This window comes from Arachis stenosperma, chromosome 5 (genome assembly GCF_014773155.1).
Source record: "Arachis stenosperma cultivar V10309 chromosome 5, arast.V10309.gnm1.PFL2, whole genome shotgun sequence".
Classification (NCBI taxonomy): Eukaryota; Viridiplantae; Streptophyta; class Magnoliopsida; order Fabales; family Fabaceae; genus Arachis; species Arachis stenosperma.
In genome coordinates this window covers 6,182,892-6,204,217 of record NC_080381.1, presented here as the reverse complement: position 1 = coordinate 6,204,217, position 21,326 = coordinate 6,182,892, and the positions used below count along the sequence as shown (strand labels likewise).

General features: G+C 31.1%; 1 protein-coding gene across 1 annotated transcript; it reads left to right on the top strand.

Moving 5' to 3' along the window:
- The first annotated feature begins 14,025 nt into the window (after positions 1–14,025).
- Positions 14,026–20,557, top strand: LOC130979337 (DNA ligase 1-like). The gene is made up of 18 exons (XM_057902754.1): positions 14,026–14,489; positions 14,616–14,727; positions 14,840–14,956; positions 15,476–15,577; positions 15,662–15,778; positions 16,068–16,298; positions 16,392–16,486; positions 16,662–16,749; positions 16,906–17,037; positions 17,748–17,860; positions 17,974–18,075; positions 18,154–18,215; positions 18,408–18,479; positions 18,568–18,641; positions 18,710–18,766; positions 19,022–19,099; positions 19,699–19,776; positions 20,041–20,557. Exons 1-18 carry the CDS (start codon positions 14,026–14,028, stop codon positions 20,281–20,283), a joined length of 2,337 nt encoding a protein of 778 aa, XP_057758737.1. The 3' UTR covers positions 20,284–20,557.
- The last annotated feature ends 769 nt before the right edge of the window (positions 20,558–21,326 follow it).

The following is a 21,326-nucleotide window of genomic DNA, read 5'->3' as shown; positions in this document are numbered from 1 at the left end:
CTAATACTTACCTATGCTATAATGCTTCTTTGTAAAGTTTTCAAAGTGCTTCCAACTTTTACATTAGCAAAGATTCAAGAATTGAAGAATCTTGAGGAGGAAGTTAAGAGGAACCAATCATTAAAATCTCTCTTGCTATCTCCTTCTGGTGACTTTGTGATTTCTTATTATGGAAATAAAGTAAGCTACTAATTAATTAACTTGTAAACTAAAACATATCTAGCAGTTTTCAAATGTGATTGTGTGTATATTTATTCATTCATTCAGATAGCTGTTTTTGAATTCAAGAGCAAGATGGTTGGGCTTTATTTTGGTTGAGTTCATATGAAAGATGCACTGACTTTACTTTCGGTCTGGTGGAGTTTTATGACAAGTTAAGGTCAGATGAGGAGAGCTTTGAGATTGTGATGATACCTCTTGATGAGTAAGAAGAATCCTTTAAGAAAGGATTGGAAAGTATGCCTTGATTGTCATTGTCTTTTGAGGACAAGAACGGTGGAAAATGATCAAAAATAAAGATCGAATACTCTTTTATATTAATGTTGTAATTTTTTTATAATGGTGTTAAATTTATAGTGATCAAACATTAGCTTTTTTTAATTTTAAGTTATTGACATTATATAAATCTTATGTTTGTATTTTAATTTATGCATGAATTTTAAGTTTTTGTCTTAATTTATATGTAAATATGTAATAATTAAAATATTATTTAATTTTTATAGGGGCGGGACGGGTACCCGCATTAGGGTACTACAGTTTACTACCCGCGGATAGTGACGGAGCTGGTAGTATATGAGTAACAGGACGGCGGGACGGGATCGGGTAGGGCAAAAACCCGCCCCTACCCGCCCCATTGCCACCCCTACTGATGAGGCATGGCATCTTAACATAGGATCCTCTCATCATGTCATTAATAATCACTCCAATTTACTCACTAGTGTAGAATACCAAGAATCTGAATAAATTTGGGTAGGCAATGGGACAGGTATGTCTTTAAATAATTTAAAGCTTTATCGGAGAATTTGATAAATCACAAAATCAAATATTCCCAATCTGATAATGGTAAGGAGTTTACATCTAATGCGTTTATTAATTTTCTTGTTGAATCAGATATTTTTAATAGAATGTCTTGCCGTTATATTCCCGAATAAAATAGGACATCAGAAAAAAAGTATAAACGCATCATAGAGATGGATCTAGATATGTTCTCTATTGTCTTCATGCCTCTATTGATGCCTTTTTTAACTGCCACTTACTTGATTAATTGATTGCTTTCTAGCGTTTTAGAAAATCAGTCCCCATATGAAAAATCATTCAATACTAAACCAGATTATATTTGAAAAAATTATTTCAATTTAAATAAATAGTATGATGATAATTTTACTTCATTATATTTTAATCCTTACAATTATTATGCTTACACACCAAACTTGTATGTATAGTTATTTTAAATGAAAATCAAATGTTGAAATATTTTATTTTAGTTTCTAAATGAATATTTTCTTTCGCACGATTTTATTTTTCTTAAAAAATATCTAAAATAATATTTTAAAATTTAAATAATTATAAGCTACGTCTATGGTGACTAAGTTAATAGTGACTATAGGTGACTATAAATTAACTAACAAATAAAAGAGTGATATTTGGCGATGAAAAAAAGTTGATTAAAATTTTCGTTACGTTCAAATCATACTTACAACTAATTGAGGGAATGTATTTCACCTAAACACATAGATAAGACAAATTTTATGTCGGAGCTAACGGAAAGTCGGAAGAATTAACGGAGTGATAGTGGTGTGGTACAAGATGATGGAGGCGAGCAGCAAAAAAAAGGAAAAATTGGATATTGGGTAAATGAAAACAGAGCCTCTGTTTATGGCAGGGAATGGAGGAAGCAATCTCATCACAGAAGAGGCGTGGAGGCAGATAGGTAGTTATGGCCATGGATGCTGGAACTATAACAAGAAATTCTATCAAAACAAAGATCGTATTCGGTTTCATGTAACTCCAGGTAGAAGAAGACATCTCTCACCGACTTGAGGCTATTACTTGTAGCGGCAAACCAAATCTGATAGCCTGAATCCAAAAAAAAATTATACGATTAGATGATATTTTTTCTTGTTCTAACCCATATTTCTTCTTTGCTAGTATATTATTTCGTTGATGCTGAAAAGCTAAGACAAAAAAAGAAAAGAAAAAAATTTACTCTACCAGTCAAAATTATGGTTAGCAAACATTCTATCTTTCACGTGTTTCATTTTAATTTTTTAGTTTTAGTCACTTATAGCCACCATAATCATAGGACAAAGATGGCCATCATAGAACGCACCATAATTATAACATATACAATGTTTATAATATAAGAAAAAAGTGCAACAAGATAAGTTTTATCCAGAGATAAAGTCACATCGTGATTCATTTTCTAAAATTAGATTTTTATTTTTTTAATATTTTATTTTATTTTATCTTTAACTAAAAGAATCAAAAGTGATTATTGGTATTTTTTCTTTCTTTGGTCATGGACAATTGATAAAGTTGTAAACAACTAACTATAATAATTAATCAACTATAAGAATTAAAAATAGAGACTTATCTTAGCACAAATTCAAGTATGGTCCAAATTTTTAACTGTCCTATTACAAAAAAAAATTAACCCACCTAATTAACACTTTCATTCAAAAATTAATTTCAATTAATACTTAATATAAAGAGACAAATCATTGGGATTTAAGCTCCTCAATGTTACCAAAAAAAAAAAGAGACAAATCTCCGCAAACCATCTTATTGATTAGTAGAAACTACAAGACCTGTTTAGACTTTGACATAGAATGCAGTATTATAATAGGTGTCTATTTTTAAAAGCTTCCATCTAAGTTCTATATGTATAGAAAAAAATTACATTCTACACCACAGAATTCACCTAATTAAATTTGTGAAACTAGTACTTTAATAGTAAGGGTGTGCATGGCCTGGCCCAGATCGAAGATCCGACTCGGTCCTGAACATTTTATGGGATAATTTGGTGTGATTTTACCGGATTTAAGGTCGGGTAAGGGTTTCAAAAATAGACTCGATCATTATTTTGGGTCGAGTCCGGATCAAAGCGAACCCGACTTCACCTGATCTGTGTGCACCCTAAGGAAACTAAAAAAATATATATTTTAAATTTATTTCAATATTATGTTATATTAATTATAAGCTTATTGTTTTATTTTTAATCACACTTGTTGAATTAGAAAATAGATCAAAGAATCATCAAATTAGAATTTATGGATAAATTCAAGTTCAAATATAGATATCAACTTTTCGGTAATAAATTTCTTCTTTATAAATAAGTGTATCATAAATAAGTTTCTTTATAAATAAGTTTTTTTTATAAATTATTGTTAAAGCTTTAAAGACTCGATTTTTACCCGGTTTAGACCTGGTATAGTTGTGACCAAAAAATATTTAGGTTTCATTAAAGTCGGATTAGATTCTAAAAAATAAATCCAGTATATATTCAAAATCAGATCTGGGTAGGACAAACCCGATTTAACCCGACCCATGAACAACCCTAATTAGTAGAAAAGTGGAAGTAGTGTTGTTCCTGCCATTTATATCTAGGGGTATTCATGGATCGGATTCGATCTGCATGCCCGCGATGTTTATCCAAATCCGATCCGAATAGTGCAGATATGGATCCGATCCGCAAGGCTTTCGGATCGGATCGGATTAGATCCGCACATTAATCGGATCGGATTGCAGATTTTGTGTTGGTATCTGCATATTCGTGTATCCGCAAAAATAAAGAAATAAATAAGTAAATATTCTTTTTATGTTTTATTTCAACTAATAATTATCATATATGTTGTATTATTTTAATTTAGGAAAAATATGAGGAGACAATAGAGGTATTATACAATGCATACAATGGGGTTAATTTAAAATTTAAAATATTTGATAGGCAATTAATTAATTTTAAATTATAGGCTACTAATTAATTTTGAATAGTTTTCAATTTGAAATTTAAATCAAATATTAGGATTATCGTCGGTTTTGGAAACAAATAAACTACCTCCTTCTCTCACTTCTCTCTTTCAATATGATTTGTCAGTGTTTTATGCCTTTCTCATGGAGTCTCGCCGGTACACTAACGCCACGGTATTGGAAATCGCGCCGACACTGTTTCGACTGGCGCCGTTACCGCACAAGCCACCGACAAGGGATGACGCACATATTGTGTGGGTCGAACTAACGGCACCGTAGCAACCCGGACGTCCAGCGCCTCTGTCGCAGCCAGTGTGTGCCTTCTTCCCGACACCGTCCTCACCTCCTCCGATGCGCCTTCGCTTTCTCCCATTCTTTTAAGTGTCTTCTCACCGATGATACCACCATGCTCTTCTTCTTTGAATCCAAGCATGGTTAGCTTCTTTCATGATTTGAGCCCTATGTTTCACAACAGTGCCGTTTTTGTCATGACTAGTCCTTCAAAATTATGTTTTACCACAATAATAGTTTCTTCTATTTTAATGGTTAATTTAGGATGATCATTTTAGTAGGTATGCGGATAGTTATTTTATTTTTATGTATATGATTATTTTGATTGGATTGAGTTTAGTTATATCTATAACAATATCTATAACAATATATAATGGCAATACATGGGTTTGGTGTCCAATATTTCTTTCTAATATTACCCTTCCTAATTAACTTCTTCACTTAACGTAAGTTATTCAGCTCTACAAAATTCCCACCAATTTCTCTCACTTTAGTATAACTTTCACTATAACAATATATAATGGTAATATATGAGTTTTGTGTCCAATATTTCTTTCCAATATTACCCTTCCTAATTAACTTCTCCATGTAAGTTATTCAGCTTTACAAAACTCCCACCAATTTCTCTCACTTTAGTATATCTTTGATGTAACTTTCACGAGTTGTCTTTCACCTCTTACCTGTTTCTCTCTTTTTATCTCATCTCATATTAGTATTATTGAATACAGACAATTTTTTTTTTATTTTATTTCATACCCTCTATCTAAATTAATTGTTATAAATTTATAAATAATAATTTTTTCGTTTAGATTTATGTTTTGGTTATTACTATTATATTTTTTTACTTTTAACAACTATGATTTATATAAGAAATTATTTTAGTTTTGGTAGAATTTAAAATACATTAATCTCATATCAATCATATATTTTTTTTAAACATTCAGATACTCATAATAACAATAGAATTAGTCCAAATCCAAGTAATAGATGGAACATTAATAATATTAGTGGATATAAATTATTATTTTTTTAAAAGTTTAACTCATACTTAATAAACTTTCAATTATTTATAATATAATATGTTACATATATCTATAATACAGTGTATTATGATTGATAATTGTTCACTTAAAAAAATTACGCTATTAATTTAATATTTGAATTTTATTTATTATGATACTATTTTAATGTACTCTAAATTTTTATTATGTATTTATAATTTTAATGAAAATCATTCTTAGAAGAAATATTAATTTTATTTTTTAATTTTTTTGGTCTAGACAATATTAAATTATTTATATTAAAATATTTAGTTAATTCAAAAAGTATTATTTATATGTTAATAATCTATTTTTTTATATTCAAGTATTAGAATTTATCTAAATAATATACCTAATAATGATAACATTGGTTAGTTGTGTATACATATTCCATTAGTTTGTTAATTTTATATTTTGAATTATTTTTCATTATAATACTAGTACTATTTTAATGTACTATAATTTTTTATTGTGTATTTATAATTTTAAAAATAAGCATTCTTAGAAGAAATATTAATTTATTTTTTAATATTTTTAGCTCTGACAAAACTTAATAATTTATATTAAAACATTTAGATAATTCCAAAACTATTATTTATACTATAACAAAATAACAATATACAAAGGGATATGAGAGTTTGATGTTTAATTCTTTTTTACTATTCAATGAATTCTATATGGCAGTTGTATAAAATATTTATTTAAAATATTAATATTTTTTTATTTAATTTATACAGTAAATAATAACATTTATACCAATATATAAAGTCAATACTAGAGTTTGGTGTCCAATTTTTATAGACATCATTTAGACATTTACCCTCAAATAATTTATTTTACAAATCAAATTTATGGACAAAATAGTAATAATATATTTTTGTTTCTTAATTAAAAAAAAAGTCATTAACCCACAAAAGAGTTAAATAACTACTGCAATCGTGACAAAATTAAATAACTGTTCCACTTACAAACATTTCTGGCTGTTGTCGATTCTTTTTTCTGCGTCTTGCTATTTTTTGTTTCTGACATGCATTCATTAAGAAACGGAGGATTCAACAAATTAATAATTACGTGCAAATGATCGTCATATCAGTTGACAAGGGAGTTGATACAATTCATACGCTCCATTGTTAAACACAGGTATCTATATTCTACTTTTGAAAAATACAGAAATAAACACGATAATAGTCCAAAGAATAGGTATAAGTAGGGGTGAAAATTACCGAACCGGACCGAAAATTACCGCAGAATCGAACCGAACTTTACAACAACCGATCAGAAAACCGAAAAAACCGGTTTTTTTTTGGTTTTTTCCGAAGTAAACCGATCTGTTCGGTTCGGTTTTCGGTTGATTCGGAAGAAACCGAACCGAACCGGATCGAACCAAAAAATGAGGGTTCAATGGTGTGTTTTTACTAAGTTGCCCTTTAACCTAGGTATAAAAGGGCAACTTCACACACAACCCTAGCCTTCTTCCTCTCTTTTACGCGAAATTACAATCCGGAGCCCTAGCTTTCTTCCTCTGTTGCTGTTCTTCTCTTCCACGGTTCCACACTTCCACCTTCGATTCCACCATGCTCGAGAGAAGGAGACCCTGAAGGAGAACCCTAGCTTCTCTTCCTCTCTTCTTCTCTTCAGTCATCGCCGTCGCAGGGTCGCCGTCGCTGGGTCGCCGTCACTGCCTCGCTGGGTCGCCGTCGCTGAGGAGCAATCCATTCACCGAGAAGCAGTCCTGTCACCGAGCAGCAGTCCAGTCGCCAAAAAAGACTCCAGTGGCCGTCGCAGTCCAACTCGAGCGCCGAGCAGCACTCTTGTCACCAAGCCATCTCCTGCAGAAAGCAACTCCACAATGTCTTCTTCGGAGGTTAGAAATTCTGAACAATTATTTTTAGAGATTCTGTTTAGTGATATTGTGCTTGATTTAACCTGAACAATTGTTTTTACAAATTCTGTTTGTGGTTATGATTTTTAGAAATTCTGTTTGTGCCTTTGTGGTTATGTTTTTTTAGAAATTCTGAATTTTGCTTCCTCTTTTTTGCTTCTTAGCTTTTAGCTGATAATGAATTTGTTGTTGCTTCTGCTATAAGTGAATCTTTGCAGTGCATTATTGAATTGTAGCTGCTATAAGTGTTGTTGTTGCTTCTAATTTAGCTATTTATTGTTGTTGCTGCTGCTGATAATTTTATTTATACCAATTCCTATGAATCTGAACTTGTTCTAAAGGTTAAACTATGTATGCTTGTTAAAGAAAATTGGATTATGCATTGATAATAGAGCCAAGAAGTAGTATATTTGGAACATTAGGCAAGAAAAGAAACAAAAAATCATTGGATTATTTTGCACTAGCTAGTGTCAGCATAAGTTTTTGTATTGTATGATTATCGTTGAAGCACGTTTTCTGGTGTAAAGCCAAAAAGTTGTACAAAATTTTGATTCATTCTATAGATGGTGTTATGGCAATTGAGTATGATCAAGTTTTGCTGTTAGATTGCTTAATTAGAACTAATACTACATACCAGAATATCTTTAACTTGCAGTGTGCAATTTGATATTTATTTCTTCTTGCCATGTCTGATGTCTAGTGTCTAGTCCAGTTTTTGGAAGCTTGGTTTCCTAACCAGCTACTCTTAATACCTGGTGATTTGTGTGTGTCTCTCTCTCTGCCACAGTTTTTGTTGTTGGAACAAAACAGAGTTTTGTTGTTTGTGTTGCTCAATATTAATCTTCAATATTACCTACCTGTCTAGTTATTTTGAAAACTGACGAATCATTTAGCTTGATTTTCTTGTTTTATTTTTGTAGAAATTGCACCAACCGGAGAAGATGAGGATGAGTCTGGTGTGGATTCAGATTAAGCATGCTGGTTGATTGGCTGTTTGGTTTTTATTTGTTTTAAAGTGACTGTTGTGGTTTAAAGTGTGTTTATTTTTGTTGTTTTGCTGGACATTTTTAATTGCCTTTGTTTTATATTTAATTAAGTTGAATTTGTACTGGATTTGGATGTGATATACTCTTGTTATTCTGGTTTATTGAAGGTTTTAAATTTTATTTTATGATATTTTAAATTCTGTTTATTAGGTATAAAAAAACCGAAAAAACCGACCGAACCAAACCGCTGTTGGTTCAGTTCGGTTCGGTTCGGTTGTCCAGAGAGTTACCAACCGAATGGTTGATATCAGCATTCAACCGATCAGGTCGGTTCGGTTTGTTTTCGGTCCAAAACCGAACCAAACCGAACCGATTACACCCCTAGGTATAAGTGGTTGGTATTTTATATTCACGATTTATTTTATTTTTGAGTACTAATTTTTAATTTTTAAAAGAAAATTCAAAGACAAATACTCTTTACCTTATTTCATTTTTAAATCTAAAGTTTGTATTTTTTGTACAATTGTAGATCGAGCACTTAGGGGTGGCAAACTGGTCTAAATCTGCCGGGCCGGTCCACGTAACCCGCCAACGTGTTTGGCTGGAAAATTAGGACCGCCAAATAGCAAAAGTCCGTTTAACCCGCACCGCTTAAACTGCGGGCTTTGGTGGGGCGGGGCAGGCTTCCCCGCTGGGTTTAGTATTTTTTAGCAAGGGGTATTTTTACAATTTTTTTTTTACCAAAACCCAACTTTTTCCAACCCAACTTACAAGAGAATGAAGATGAAAATTGAGTGTTTTGAATTATGTTTATTTTGTTTTAGAGACAATGTTTATAATTATATTTTTGATTATGTTTATTTTGTTTTGGGAACAATATTTATAATTATATTTTGGATGAAAACTTGGTTTATAATTATGTTTATTAGATATTTATAATTACAAAGACTTTAATATTTGTAAATATAAAAATTATAATTTGTTTCTACTTTTAGAAATAATTATAATAGTTAAAAGTAAAAAATAGAAGAGATTTTTTTATGCCTATATATATTATTTAATAGTTAAAAATAAAAAAAATATTTGACGGGCTTAACCCGCCGGCCCGCCAACTCGCCGTTAGGCAGGGCGGGTTGAGATTTTGGGACCGCCTCACTAAGCGGGGCGGGACGGAATTCTGGCTGGGCGGGGCGGGCTTCCCCGCTTGCCACTCCTGTGAACACTACTACTAGATAATATCCGCATTCTCGTTTTTTCAACATCCTCAATTGTATGGCCTCCATGTAATCCATCCGCTGCAGTTGTAAATTTAATTTGGCTTCACAGCTAACTTCCACTTACATTTTTCTTTCTCTTCAATTTACTTATTTAATTTATATTTTTAAGTCATTCTTCTATCTTTTTTAATTCATTCCCAATATTTTAGGTAAAAAATACTTCTGTCTTTTTTTTCTTATCAATTTGATGTAAAAAAATTGTTTGCTTTTTATCTTATCAATTTGATGTAAAAAAAATATTTTTTTATCTATTATGTGTTCTTATTTTTGTTTACATGTCTTTATCTATAGAATGAAAAAATTTTATAAATATTTGGTTAACTTATTGTTTTTAGATTGCTTTGCAATAATATTTTTTTAATTTTTTAAATTATTAATTATGTAGAATATTATATTTGAAATTTGAGTACATAAATATTTTTTCTAAAATAAAATAAAATCATTAATTTTATCTACCACAATATCATTTACCTTACATATTGGACTATACCAATGTATAATGAACTATACAAATGTATAATGGAAATAAGAAAAATTTGGTATCCAATTTTTTTTCTATTTTATCTCTGTTTATTTTTTGGTTAAACAATGAATTTACTATCAACCCACAACATATTTTAAAATTGAAAAAAAACTGCTACTACATACTCAATTTAAAAATAACTCCCTTTCAATAAAAAACTGTTCCAACATCGGTCATACTTAACCCTCAATTAAATTAAATTACTCTTTTACTTTTAAAAAATACAGACGGAATTGCTAACAAATAAAAAAATTGACGAAAATGAATATCAATATTTTTACATTCTTCACCATCTTCATACTTTATTGTTTAATTTTATATTAATTTAGTTTCTACTTTTCTGTATTTTTCTTGCTGCTTTGTTCTTCTCCTTTCTTCAATACCCTCGCTTCCATCGTCTTCCATTGACTTCAGTTGCAAATTTTGGACGATTTTACAGCAGTTATTGCTTTCACGCGCATAACATCCACTTAGATTTTTTTGTTCTCTTTAATTTACTTATCTAATCTATATTCTCAGTAATTTCTCTGTCTTTTAATTTATTCTAAACTTTTTAAATATAAAAATAGTACTATGTCTCCTTTTTTTTAAATCAATTTAATGTAAAAAGAAACAATTTTTTTATCTGATCAGTTTGATGTAGAAAGAAAATAATTTTTTATATGTATTTTTATTTTTTGATATATCTTTACCTATTAACGATTGAATGAAAAAAAAGTTCCATAAATATTTGGTTAACTTATTTTTTTTAAATTGCTTTGTAATATTTGTTTATTTTCTAAAATATTGATTATGTAAAGTATTATATTTAATATTTGAGTACATAAATATTTATTTTGAAACTAAATTAAATTATTAATTTCGTCTATTATAATATTATTTGTTTTGAATATTGGCCAATTTATTTGAGTTAGAAGTGTGCATGGGTCGGGTGAAACCGGATTTGATGTGACCAAGATCCGATCCGAAATATATACCGGGCATATTTATTAGTCCCGAACCCAACCCTAGACCCGATGAAACCTATACACTTCCGGGTCACAATTATACCGTGTGAAAACCGGGCCGTTAACATTACATTACCTTGATACCTTCTTATAAGCTAGCATGTGAAAATATCCAAATTTTCAAGACTCCAACCATTATTTGACATGGTAAAATTCACTTAGAAAAATATAACAAAAACCAACTGTTCTCTAAAATTAAAGCATAACCATAATCAATATTAATATTGTCTAATAACACCAAATATTTAAATCAATACAAATAACACAATATTATGCATTGATTAGTCTAAAATCTTATGCATTTTAAACATAAAACATTAACTTATAGTCTTATAATAACTAATAACACAAAATATTAAGGTTTACAATACTTAAATTCCACATAAGAATAGCCACAATCCATCACTAATACATAAAATATTAATTGTGTATGATGATCGGGCCAACCGGCCGATTTCGGGTGACCCGAGCCATGGCCCGGACCCGACCCGAAATAATGACCGGGTCTATTTTTGAGACTCTTACTTGACCTTTTACCCGGTAAAATCACACCAAATTAGCCCATAAAATATTCGGGGTCGGGTCAAATTTTCGGGTCGGGCCGGCCATGCACACACCTAATTTGAGTGGCATATATACAAGATGTAAGAAAGTTTGCTTAAAAGCATTAATATGTTAATTTCCTAAACTATCTAAACTATTAATTATGTAGAGTATTGAATTTGATATTTAATTATACAGAGTACTTAATTGGACATTTATTAATTTTCTAAATTATATTGCAAAAAAATTAATTAATTTAATATTATTTATTTGTCATATGGTTAACGTATAAAAGATACAAAAAAATCTACATCTACCAATGGTAGAATAAAAAATTCTCATGCATATTTTGCTAATTTCTTTTTTTATTTGTAATTTATTTTATATTGGATAATATTATTTTTTATTGATTATTAGTTCGATATATAATACAATAAATGTAGTAATATAAAAACTTTGTTAATTAATTTTTTAAATAATCTGGTAATCTAAGATAAGAAATTTATTAATTGATTTTGTTAATCTCTTTTTTATTTTTAATCTATTTTATATTAAATAATATTATTTTTTATTGATTATTAGATAAACATATAATATTTAAATGTGGTAAGATAAGAACTGTCTTATAAGTTTTTTTTATTGTTTTAACTTTAATGATTATTTTCTTTTTATTTTTCTATCTCATGGATCATGTAAGTTTTAATTTATTATTTTTTCTTTATATATTCTATTTTTAAAACTATTTTATTTTATTAGGTTTTTTAATTTATTTTATTATATTTTTTTATTTTAAAAATTTTAGAGTCTAAAGATCTCCCGTTTAAACGATTTCAACTATATGATCAAAAAGTAATTCAAGAAAATAGGTTTGAATTTTGGTAATTTATTAAGTCTGATTATTATATAAGAAGTTAAAAATATTCTAAACTTAAAAAACTTTTTTCTAATAAAATTGATTTTGTCAAAAATCGTAGAGAGAGACAAAAAGAAAAAGAGAAAGTTAAAATTTTTTAACTAATTACAAAAATTGACCACCATCAATAGTGTTTCACTATTAATAGCTTATTAAGTGAGGATTAATAAGAAGCAAACCAGGATGATAAATTTAAAGATTTTTTATCTCTTTTTATATAGTGTTTCACTTTAAGGAACTATTTTTTATGGATAGTATTCAAATGACAAACAAAATAATAAAAAATTCACGTTAGATTATAAAAATTAATCTCATCCTTATAATACTGACATTATTTCAAAACATGTAAAATAAAAAAATAAAGTACATTTTAATTAATGTGCACAATAAAATAAATGTGAAACTTACATAGTAGCAGTCAAATATAGATAACAATGACCGTCTTCTGTCCCAAATTACTATATTAAATTACAACTTACATTTATAATTATTAGTTAAAAAACTTACAATTATGTATTATTTTAGTTGAAAATAATATATTTTGGTATTGTTTTTTTATGATTACTTACATCAAAATTTGATAATTGAAAAAAAAAATTAAACGTCTTACTTTTTTTAACAAAATTTTAACCACTCATAAAAGTTAACAGAATAAATGGTTATAAGAACAAACGAGAAAGAAGAACAAGATAATATAATAATGACGATGAGACAATGACATGTATGTGTATAGAGAATAATCGTAAGAGAAAGAATAATGTTTGATATAGTAAGATAATATAATAAAAATATAAATTAATAATTTAAAAAAATAATAAAATTAAAATTTTTTAAAAATATAAAATTAAAAAATATTTTTTATCAATTAAAATTATGCATGAAGATAGAGTGTGCTTTGAATATAAATTTTTATCTCAGTTTCAAATTAAATACTATTAAGAACAAATAATTAAACTTAATAACAATTATAAATAGTGAATTTTGTAAATAATGTTTCTAAATATTATTATCATTATTTTTTGAATTATATTTTTTCTGATAATATATATACCTTTTTATTATGTGCTTTTATAATTTAACATTTTAAAAAAAATTATAGTAATTTTAGTTTTAATAAAATATGATATAAATAAAGCCACTTTAATATTAAAATAAAAAATACTTATCTAATAAGTTTAAAAAGTGAATAATATATTAACAAAAAATGAAATTAATTTATTAATAACAATAAAAAGTGACTGTATAATTAAAATATGTTAGATGTTCAATTTATTAGATATGCGGATAATTATTTTTATCCTTAAGTGAATGATTATTGATGAAGGTGGGGTGGCTGCCAGTTAAAAAAGAAGAGAGTATTGGAGTCAAATGATTATTTTTTTGAAATAATTAATAGAATTTTTTTAAAAATTTAAAATTTGAAATTTGACGTAAAATAATTAAATAAAAGTTTTTAAATTTATTATTTCCTAAGTAATTTTTATTTTAATTTATATTGGGCTAAATAAGTAGCGCATTATACACATTCTACAAATATCCCATTGGCTCATTCTTTAATTTATTATTTAAAAAAATATTCTTTTTATGTCGCACAATGACCAAACCACCCTCGGCCTTCGACGCTCTCATGTCCGGTGCTCGCGCCGCCGCCGCCGCCGCTGCCAAGAAGAAGAAATCCGAGCAGTCGCAGCAACCAACTGCTTCTTCTCCCAAGAAGCGAAAACCTTCATCCTCCACGCTAAACCCTAATGAAGAACCGGAGAAAGAAGGCCCTCCTCCGACCAAGACTCGCCACGTGTCTTCTTCATCTGCCTTGCAGGAGCTGAAGAAGCGCGTTCCGCAGCTGACGGCGAAGCCTTCGAAATTCGATCCTAGCTCAGTGGCTTGTTGGGAGAAGGGCACACCTGTGCCGTTCTCGTTACTGGCGTTGGCGCTTCACATGATTTCTCTGGAGCCTGGCAGAATCAAGATGACAGATATTGCGTGCAATTTGATGAAGACTGTGATATACTCTACCCCTGAGGATCTTGTGCCTCTGATTTATCTCTTGGCGAAGAGGTAAGTGTTTTAATTCCAAGAGTGTCATTTTCATTCAAAAGTTGTGAAATTTAACTTTCATTTTAAGATTCTTTATTATTTTAAAGTGCTTTGGATGCAAATTAAGTTAGTTTAAATGCATGGTAGGGTTGCTCCGGCGCATGAAGGGCTGGAATTGGGAATTGGCGAGACTTCCATTATTAAGGCACTTGCTGAGGCAACTGGAAGAACTGAATCCAAAATCAAGAAGCTGTATCAGGTGACTCTTTTGGGTTTTGTAGTCTTTGACTGTCTCTTTCCCAATGGGGATTGTTTGATGAGTTGCCATTTTGCTTTAGGATGAATGTTTTCTTGTTGTTTGTTCTTGGCAGGACGAGGGTGATTTGGGAAAAGTTGCCCAGGAATGCCGTTCATCTCAGTCCATGATGCGGAAGCCTGAGGCTCTGACAATTAGGAAGGTTTTCAACACCTTCCGTCTTATTGCCAAGGTGAAATTTTGTCATATTTGTATGTTGTGCAATTAGCATTGCCAAGGTTTTCAACACCTTCCCTCTTTCTCAAGCTCGTGCTTTGTTATAAGATGTAGGGACATGTTAATGTTTAGTGTTTTTCTAGAGGTTTAATTTTCTTTCAAACACCTGAGAAACAACAAAAATCCTTATCCGATCCTATTCTTATATTTAAAATATTGGAACTTGACTTATTAGCATCCTTCCGGAATATTGTCCGTATCTCAACTCATTTGTTGATACTGAATCATGGTTGGAAGAGGCTTGTTTTCTATCGTGACTAATTAAAGATTTTTATGTATTTTGGTCTTTAGGTCAATTCTTCTCTAATTGGTGATTATGTTGGATATTAATAGGCATATTTCGTATCTTGTAAGAGAATGAAAGACAAGTATCTGGGGATTTGGAAGATTTTTTCATTATTATTATTATTTATTTGGTTGAGAGCTGAATGTTGGTAGGATTCCCTCAATTTGTCCTTACTTCTAATGTATACAGGAATCTGGAAGAGACAGTCAAATGAAGAAAAAGAATCATATAAAGGCACTTCTTGTTGCTGCAACTGACTGCGAACCTCAATATCTTATCCGTTTTCTACAGGTTGAAGCTTTGCTTTATTGAAAAAATACAGAAGGCTTACTTCTCCATATTAAATATTAATCACACTGTGGGTTTGTTTTCTAGGGAAAATTGCGGATTGGTGTGGCTGAGCAAACTCTCTTAGCTGCATTAGGCCAAGCAGCAGTACAGAGTGAAGAACATTCTAAACCACCTGCTGGTATTAAGTCTCCTTTGGAAGAGGTAAGTTAATCTCATTGTGGTTGTTGAGATTTGGGAAATATGATGCAAAGAGTTTGTCTTTTGGTTTGGGTGTTACAAGGTGCAAGGAGTTAATCAGTATACAAAGCTCATTCTTGTGAGGCTGGAGTGCTGACGATGTCTATTGTGGGTTGCATTAGCATTTCAGCACTACATGATGATACAATGTTTTCGTGGTTCTTATGTATTAAGTTATAGGCTCTACCACTCTAGTGAAGCGATTCTTTCTTTATTTCTTTTTTGTTTATTTCTGGTTTCTTTTTTTCATCAGGCTGTAAAAATTGTTAAACAAGTCTATTCTGTTCTTCCTGTCTACGACGAAATAGTATCTGCACTTCTTACACATGGTGTATGGAAACTTCCATCAACATGTAATTTTACTCCTGGTATTCCAGTTGGACCTATGCTGTCAAAACCGAGGAAGGGTATCTCTGATATTCTAAATTCATTGCAAGATGTGCAGTTTACTTGTGAATACAAGTATGATGGAGAGCGTGCCCAGGTGACAATTTCATGTTCAAATTTTCTGTTGGAAATACACTGCACAGTAGTATCTATTTATATATGTGCAATAACATTAACTTTATTGAGACAGGTACATTACATGGAAAATGGTTCAGTTGAGATTTATAGTAGAAATGCTGAGCGGAATACTGGGAAGTTTCCTGATGTTGTTGCTGCAATTTCAAGGTGAAGAAAACTGAGTTGGAAATATTATAATTGAGGACTAGTAACATTTTTTTGGGTCATCATTAATACTTCTATTATCAACATTCTTTGTTATGATTACATTGAAATCATTGCACCAACTGCTTCTAAAATTTCTTCAACTTAATTGATTTTGATATTTGCCATCAATGAGCAGGTTAAAGAAATCAACTGTATCATCATTTGTTCTTGATTGTGAAATTGTTGGATATAATCGTGAGAAACAGACCATCCGTCCTTTCCAGGTACACTTCATGCTGGTTCTTTTCTGTGTGGGTAATACATTCTTTTGTGCTAATAATCGCCTCTATGCTGTCTTACCTGTCTAGATGATGCAATTACTTTTATTTTATGTAAGTAGTTGAGATTGGACTTATGTTTATGACCTAATATCTTGACAGGATCTTACTACTCGGCCTCGTAAAAATGTATCTGTGGATAATATAAAGGTTGACGTCTGCATATTTGCTTTTGATATACTGTATCTTAATGGCCGAGTACTTCTTCAGGATAACCTGAAAATCCGTAGAGAGGTACAACTTTTATCTCTGCTCTGCCGATGGTTTCATTTTATTGTCTCCTTTATCTTGTAAATATATTATTATAAGGTTAGCTGAAGGTCAAACCCTAAGATGTTATTCTGGTGTTTAAGACAAAACTTTAAGGCATCAATAAGTAGTACATTCACTGTAAAGTCTAGGTTGAGTTAGTGTCTTGTCTTGGCACACCTTTACATGGATATAACTAAATATACTATGCAGTTCTTGTGCTAGGCTAATGCATTGCTAAGAGGTTGTAACTTAGTGATAAGGATTTGGTTCCACAAGTACTGTCAAACTGAGGTCTATAAATATATTCTCATGGGGATGGATGGCTTTGAGCCAGAATATTGTGCAGGCGATGCAGAGGTGTGTTGGATTGAAATTAAATGTAGTACTTCGGCAGGTGTACTTTAGTTGAAAGATTTGGCATTGACCAATACCAATAGCTTATGCCCTTTTAGTAAATACTCACACAATGAAGTGGAATCCAATTCGAACTAAAGAGTTTGGGCAAGACTTTTTGCTTTCTGGGGAGGTCAAGTGGATCACTTTTCTATGCTGTTTCTTAAAAGTTCCAAAGTTGTGAATCTCATGTAGATGCTGTGAACTTTTATGCCTCACTTTTAATAGGCTTCTTGAGTTCTTGTATAAACAAGAAGTAAAGAACAATATGTTGACAAGTGCTTGTTTTCTCATTGCAGCATCTTTATGCCTCTTTTGAAGAAGAAACTGGAGTTTTTCAGTATGCAACGGCAATAACATCAAATGACACTCAGGAAATTCAGAAATTTCTCGACAAAGCTGTTGGATCAAGGTCTCCTATTGATTCTATTTAATTTTAATTGTTTAGAAATTTCATCACTTCTATTTTTCCATAACCCAATTTTATGTTTAATTTTGTCATTTGGCTTGTCCCTTGAATTGCAGCTGTGAGGGATTAATCATTAAAACTTTAAATGAAGATTCTACATATGAACCTTCCAATCGGTCAAACAATTGGCTAAAACTGAAGAAAGATTATCTAGATAAGTAAGGGTGTAATATTTAACTTCTTAAGTCTCTTAAATTTTACTGGATTTCTGTTTATTCATTCTCTCTAATGTGCAGCATAGGGGACTCGATGGATTTGGTACCTATAGCTGCATTCCACGGACGTGGGAAACGTACAGGTGATCATAAAGTATACTCTTCATGATATGCTGATGCCTGTATTGTATGTTACTTTTATTATTAATTGCAGAACAGCTACCTCCAATGTTGTCTTGTCAATATCATGTATGCCATAGGAATTTTCTACATAATGCTATATTGCAGACTGAGCTCAAAGTGGTTTGAAATGAAAGCTGAATGATGTCTTGTAGGAGTCTATGGTGCTTTTCTTCTTGCTTGCTATGACTACAATAACGAAGAATTTCAAAGTATTTGTAAGATTGGTGAGTGATCGGATGTTGTTAAGTCACTGTTGAGTTCCTTTGTTTCTTAAAATTAATTGTCTTATATTTTGAAATTTTTACTGAGTAGGAACGGGATTTACTGAAGAAGTGCTCGAAGAGCGTTCTAAAAGTCTTGGTTCTCAAGTGATTCCTGGGCCAAAGGTACCTCCATTTCTTGTTCCTCTTTGAACCTGGTTTGAATCCTGCCTAATATTACTAGTGATTTTCAGCGATACTATCGATATGGAGATAAAATGAAGCCTGATGTCTGGTTTGAAGCTAGCGAGGTAAGAGTGTTGTATGCCCTTGGTAATTTTGTTCTTGTTCTCTAGTTCTGTCAATGAGTTGTCGTTTGCCATTATTGGAATACTGCACGCTTCTTTCTATTGCTTACATGGAAGATATGAGGTCATTTTCTATTACTGTACTATATGCCATTGATAAGTAGCACTTAAACTATATTTCCTTAAGTATAGTGTTATATCGCAATTTAACTTGTAGGGAATACTTCTGATCATGTATTATCTTATTTATTTATTCAGGTATGGGAGGTGAAAGCTGCAGATTTGACCATCAGCCCAGTTCACCGAGCTGCAGTGGGCATAGTAGATTCAGATAAGGTACTAGAAAGTAGAAACAATTAATTGATTATAAAAACATTACAATTTTTGGTTTCTCGTTTTGGTTATTCATGTTAGGGTAAAATACTGTTTTAGTCTCTAACATTTGGGTTAAATCTTAATTTCGTATCTTTGAAATGTCTGAGTTTTTCTGAAACGTCTTATTTCGTTCTATTTTTGTCTATAGTCAAAATTAAAACTTCTTCCGAAAATATCCTTTTCCCTCTATTATTATCTTTTTTTTCCCTTATTCTTCTATCATTTTTACTACCAAATCACTACAACCACTGCTACAGCCACCAACCACAATTACAATTGTTGGTCACTGCCTAGAAGATGATAATGATGGAGGAAAAGGGACATTTTTTAAAGAAAAAATTTTAGTTTTAACCAGAAGACTTAAAATATGACAAGGACGTTTGTGAAAAAAATTGACATTTCAATGTTAGAAACAAAATTAGAACTTAACTCAAACGTCGGAGACTAAAACAGAATGTTGTCCTTTATTTTTTATTACTATTTTTAGTACTTGCTGCATTTAACTTTCATTGACAGGCTTTAATGGTGTATCTCTGTATTTCCCCCCTCCTCCCCTAAAGGGCATATCTCTTAGATTCCCACGGCTAGTTCGAGTTCGACCTGACAAAACACCCGAGCAGGCCTCATCATCTGAGCAGGTAAAGTATAATCTTAACAAGTTCTTACATGTAGCATCCAAGTTGGGTGCATTAAGTCAATTGACAAAATTAATCAATTAGATAACTACTGTGGTTAATTAGTTTTCATAATCTGTTGCCCTGTTGGGAAGAATGCTTTGTGATGAGCTTGTTTAGTCAACTTAAGACTTATGTGTGCAAGGTTTTGAGCATTTCTCATGTTATAATAATAGTAACAAATGGAAACATTTGATTCTTTTGACATGCTTTAATCCCTTTTCACAGGTTGCTGAGATGTATAATGTTCAAAAAGCCACTCAAACTAAAGAAAAAGAAAAAGAAAAAGAAACAACCAAACAGGATGGTAGTGAGTCACCAAAAAAACAGATTTGCAGCGAAGACGAAGATGAAGACGAAGACGAAGTCGCAGATGAAGATGTAGATGCAGATGTAATGCATATGAAGATGAAGATAAGTGAGCTGCTGTCATACACTATTGTACCAATAGAATCTCAGCATTTTTGCTGATCATCCAATGTTAGTCTAATGTGCAGAGGAAAATTCTTTACATATAAGCATATGTAGAGATCATAGTTGCTTATTTTTCATAAATTGAAAATTTAGCTTGCAATGTGGAATTGGCATTTGCGTCAAATTACATTGTTATTTGGATAATCTTGGGAAGTTTTCCTTCCTTGTTCATGTAGCGGCTAGTGTTAACTTGTATAGAAATTTTGTTTCCCCTTTGACAAGTTAAGGCTGCTTAGCAATTTGCACATGCTCTTGGCATCTTCAATTTTTGGAGCTAATTCTGTCACATGCATGTCTTGTTATCTTTTGTTTTTGAACAGTACAATGTACTTGCATTCTTTCTAACTCTTCTAGGTGTGTATTAGATATCTATGTACCCTTGCTACGTTTGGTTAGTGTATACCAAGAGACAAAGACCCTGAAACATAAATTTAGAAGACACACAAAATACATATGTACATATTTTATGTTTGGCAAAGTAAATACACAAGACACATAAAACACTAAAAAAGTCCATGATACCCCTATCATTTACCTTCACCACCATCATCTAACTTTTTCATCTATCACCATCTATTTTTCTCCTCTATCACCATTCATAATAAAAAATAAATAATTCAAATAATAGAAAATTTCAATAATTTCAACAACAAATTCAATTAATAACATTAAAAACTCTATTTAATAATCAATTCAACAACTCTTATGTTACAAAAAAAAGAAAAAACTGAGACAAGAAAGATAGACGACAATGACGATCTCGAAGAGAAAAAGGGAGAGGCGACAATGGCGAACTCGAAGACAGAGAAAGGGAGAGAAGGACTCGAAGAGGGAGAGGAAGAAAGACAGATCTGGAGGCAACAACGGCAGAGGGCCACGACAACAGTGATAAAATAGCCATGGAACAAAGAAAAAGAGAAAGAGAAAAGAGTGGAGAAAGAGAGGCAGCGGTTGTTTAGTGGTAGAAAAAGAGAAAAAGAAGTGACATATAGTGGTGGTTTTGGGTGGGAGGGAGGAAAGGAAAAGAAGATCTGATGAGG